This window comes from Poecilia latipinna, unplaced genomic scaffold (genome assembly GCF_001443285.1).
Source record: "Poecilia latipinna isolate Pla-1442-1.1 unplaced genomic scaffold, P_latipinna-1.0 Scaffold37, whole genome shotgun sequence".
Lineage (NCBI taxonomy): Eukaryota > Metazoa > Chordata > Actinopteri > Cyprinodontiformes > Poeciliidae > Poecilia > Poecilia latipinna.
In genome coordinates this window covers 88,997-93,213 of record NW_015112653.1, presented here as the reverse complement: position 1 = coordinate 93,213, position 4,217 = coordinate 88,997, and the positions used below count along the sequence as shown (strand labels likewise).

Below are 4,217 nucleotides of genomic sequence, written 5' to 3'. Positions count from 1 at the left end.
CGGCCTCTGAGTCAGGGCTTTGGCTATCGCCGGCTCACTTTTCCCTCTTAGCCTGATCTTTCAAACATTACTGGTCACGAGGTATTGATTTTTCATCCTTCTCAATATCCTCTTGCCTTTAATAGAATTTACACCAGACTATCAGCTTTTCAAGAAGGCCCCCCTGCCGCCACCCTCCTCCCCCCTCCCACACTCTTTGTGGCGATGACAGTATCTTCTAAGCTACAAAGAGGGGCACACCGGAAGCTCGTCCTTTCATCAGCTCCTAGCTACCTGAGGGAGAAGATATGGAGCCTGAAAACAAAGATAAAAATGAAAGTTGTGTTGCCAGGTGCTTGGAAAAGAACCACGAGGAGCAGAGGTGAGCCAACAGCTGTTTCACTTCTGTTTTATTTTTTATTTTTTAGAAAGACACGAGAAGAGTAAAACCTACTTAAGGAGAAGCGGTTAGAATAATTTTGAAACTTTTGTAACTTTCCCAAGGTGTATTTTATGGTCTAATTCTAGACCATAAGTGATTTCCAATGTATTTTTTTTGCATTGTAAAATGAACATAAACAAAAAGTAACATGAATTGAGCACATTTGAGAAATCCAGATTAACTGAAATTAGCATCGATATTTAAATATTGTTGTGTATTTTACCTTTTATATGTCATTTCTTCTCAAATTTGTAGGAGACTTATTCACTTGTTACAGAAACAGTAAGTTTTATAGTCTTTATACATTATCAGCCTTTGGAAATCTTTGTAGTGACCTAATTTTGAAACTAAATCAATCAATTGAATGTCACACAAATGTACCTAATACACAGGAAATTTGAGGATTTGGTAAATCTGGTGCTCACACCCAAAACTAAATTAAACCATCTGTCTTCACTCTGTTCTTCAATGCATGTATGGATTCAACTTTCGAATTGTTTCTTTTTCTTTTTTTTTTCTGGCAATTCATATTTAAAAGAAATTCAGGTTTTGTCATTTTAGCAACGTAATGTCCAGCCCAAATGTTGTAACAACAAAAAAGAAGAAAAATGTCAAAACAAAACAAAACAAAAGACCCTTTGTCAAAGCCTAATACATGCCATTTGAGATACACATGATACTGAAAAAATTTTAGATAAACTCAAATAAGTGTGCAGCTTTTATTTAAAGTGGTGCTTTCCATCTGTAATAATGGATGAGTGAAATGTGTGATATTTTACCATTTTGCATGATCCCATATGAAAAAGCAATTATCTTCCGTATTGTCAGGCTAATAATTGCCGTAATCCAGGGGATTAGAAACGAGGCGTGCTCTCGCAGAGGTTCTCAGAGAGGCTTGGAGCTGTGCCTGCAGCAGAAGAGTGCTTCTGATGCAAGTGACAGCGCCGACTTGGTGACCTATAGCAGCTTTCCACGGGCGCATCGATTTTTCTCCCACATTACAGATAATTGCTGGATGCTGTGAATTCTATCCTCCCAGGGCAGCAGGGAGGAGCTTCTTTAGTATGTTGACACAGGAGTGGCTATCTGATTTGCGGAATGTGATATCCTAAGATCTCATTGACTGCCACTGATTTCTTTATGCTTCCTGACTTTTCTATATGTACGCCTAACAGCTTGCTTTTATGCCTGGCTTGTTAGCCGTCCTGATGGCTGATATTTAATTGAGCACATGGAAATGCACTACTAGATTCCTTATTTAGCTTTTTTTTTACTTGCTTAATTAATCATGAATAATTGTCTACCGGGCAGTGTTCTGATGGCAAGAGTGATAATTATCCTGATTGATATTTTAGACAAATGCGGCAAACTGTAGTACTGGAAGAAATTAGGTTGGCAGTTTTTAAGACATATATCTGCAGGCTTTAGTATATGCCAAGCTGCTGCTCTTATTAGATTAATATGCATTTTCCTGTTCTGCATGAAGTGACTCCCATCATTTTATGCAAATGACTGACTCTAGTGTTTGTTCTGCTTCATAAAGTAAGGGAAAAGTCACTTTCAGCGCAGTAATGTACTAAAAATGAGCTCATGTTGACTGTTTTAACCATAACTTTAAAATGTTTGGACATTTTGTTTCATCTGTTCTGTATCATATTTTTCTAATTAATCATAAATGCAAATCTCTGTGTTTCAGCTTTATATAAGCCCATTCAAAAGTAACCTGCTGAATTTTTTGGAGATCCATGCTCTAGAGGTGCAAAGCTGGTAGAGTCAGACACATTTACAGAAAAACACAGATATAAGCATATTGTCTAAGGGGGATACTTGCAAATACAGGCCACAATTTTATAATTATTAATTTCCAAAACAGACAGTTGAGTCCAGAACTGGATGACTCTAGCGACCACATCTCTCCAAAAAGAAAGATCTTTCTTCCTGTCTGCATTTGAAAACGGCAGTCTGGGCTTTTAATGTTATAATAGAAAATACATACATGTCTTTCCTCTATGTACGTTAACTTCTGGTTTCAACTGTAAATCATGTTAATTCCAGCTCATAACTATGTTCTGGTTTATGATGGGCCATCATGTAAAATCTACATAAAATACAGTGAAGTCTGGGATTGTAGTGCAGCAAAATGTAAAAATGAATTAAAATGTGCATTTTGCTTTTCCAAGGAACAGTAAATGAACAGTAAATGAGATGCACGGTACCTTAAATAGCTTAAAAAGAGCTATCCACCCACAAGCAGCGCACAACACATTAAATCAACCCAGTATAGAAACGCTGTAACCCAGAGACAGCATGCCTAATGTGATTCTTAACTGCAAACACAGTGCATGATTATTGCTTTCTGCACATCCTCTGTTCTTGCTCGTGTTGCGACCTGTGTGACACAGAAAAAACAGGCCACCGATGCAGTGTGCTCTCTGGCCCAGGGGCGAGCGCCGGGCCAAATGATTGGATGGATTCATGAGCAGTATTTCTCTAACCAAAAAGGTCTGCTTTAACCCCACACTGCACTCTGTTGAGGCCATATGGCCGTGCTTAGCTACTGGACATGCAAACAGAGACGGTGCATGCTTTTGGCATGGTGCTCAAACCGGGGTGGCGAAGCCAAATGTCTGAATGTTGCATGCTGTACTGCTCTTATATTTGCAAACTAAACTTTCCCTTGTCAAACGTTGCTTTGTGTACTTGGCATGGGATGTGTTATGCAAGCAGCTCCATTTGCTTGCAGTAGCAGACACGTGCCTCACTTCATAACTAATGGAGGACTGTGAATGCCGTTCATGCATGAGAGTCAGCATGGTATTATCCAGTGTCAGCAAGCATGACGTTAAAATAGAATAGCTGTGGGTTAAAGTGAAAAGAGATGTGAAAATGAGAAAAAAAATAAAATAAAAATCACCTGATTTCCCGAGGCATATAGGAACACCTTCAAATGTAAGATTTCTCAGTGGCTGCGTTATACAGCAAAACAATAAATCTATCTGAGAATGCAGCAGAAATAAGCTACCTGATGGCTACTGTGTAACATGGACCTAATTCTGTGGTTTATATAGGATTTATTTCTGGCTCAGTTAGGGGTGACAGTTGGCAGGCAGACAGTGATAGAGCCTGGATTATGGCCGAAGCTTAATTTCTAAGCTCTCATGGATGATAAAACACATGGCATATTCAAAACGCTTTGTACTTTGGATAAGGAAATATTTCAGATATTGTTTTATAATGTTTGTATTACTTAGTTCTGGCACCACTTAAGCGCATTTCAAACCCTCTCCGGAGAAGCGTTGTTGTAGAAAAACGCCACAGCCGAATGTCCGTGAGAGCTTTGCTTATAGCCTTAACCCAGCACAGCCATCCATTGAAGTCCAGCTGTTCCGCATTGATCTCTCTGTGTGTTTTCTGATGCACTGGCCCGGAATGTGATGTTATTTCATTACCAAGGCAGGAGCGACAAGCTCGGTCTCCTCCCTCAGGGCACTGGCCACTCACTTGGACGGGCCCCGCTTCATGTAATAATAACTGGCTTAGTCAGACGCAGCTCAGTTGACTATCGAGTCAAAATCAAGCCACGAGAAAAACTTTGTAGTCGGAAGAAAGAACACGAGCACTCATCAGTAGAGAAGGCTCAGAAGGCCCGGACAGGAAAAACTGAAACAAGTTCTCCAACAAACTTGATTAGACTTGTCAGCAACTATGGACCCAGATGACAGCGATCTTGGCATTTTTACAGTCATTCTGTAAGTAAAGTGTTCTCTATTGAATTCTGGGCTGAATCAAAAATGAT

The 4,217-nt window shown here is 39.6% G+C and overlaps 1 protein-coding gene across 2 annotated transcripts in view; it reads left to right on the top strand.

The window, feature by feature from the left end:
• The first annotated feature begins 272 nt into the window (after window positions 1-272).
• LOC106954771 (FERM and PDZ domain-containing protein 4-like) overlaps window positions 273-4,217 on the top strand; it is a 48,590-nt gene continuing 44,645 nt past the window's right edge. For both annotated transcript variants that reach the window (XM_015044517.1, XM_015044551.1), the window contains exon 1: window positions 273-361. In XM_015044517.1, the coding sequence (XP_014900003.1) occupies window positions 288-361 (74 nt within the window). In that variant the 5' untranslated portion in view covers window positions 273-287. The remainder of the gene's footprint in view (window positions 362-4,217) is intronic.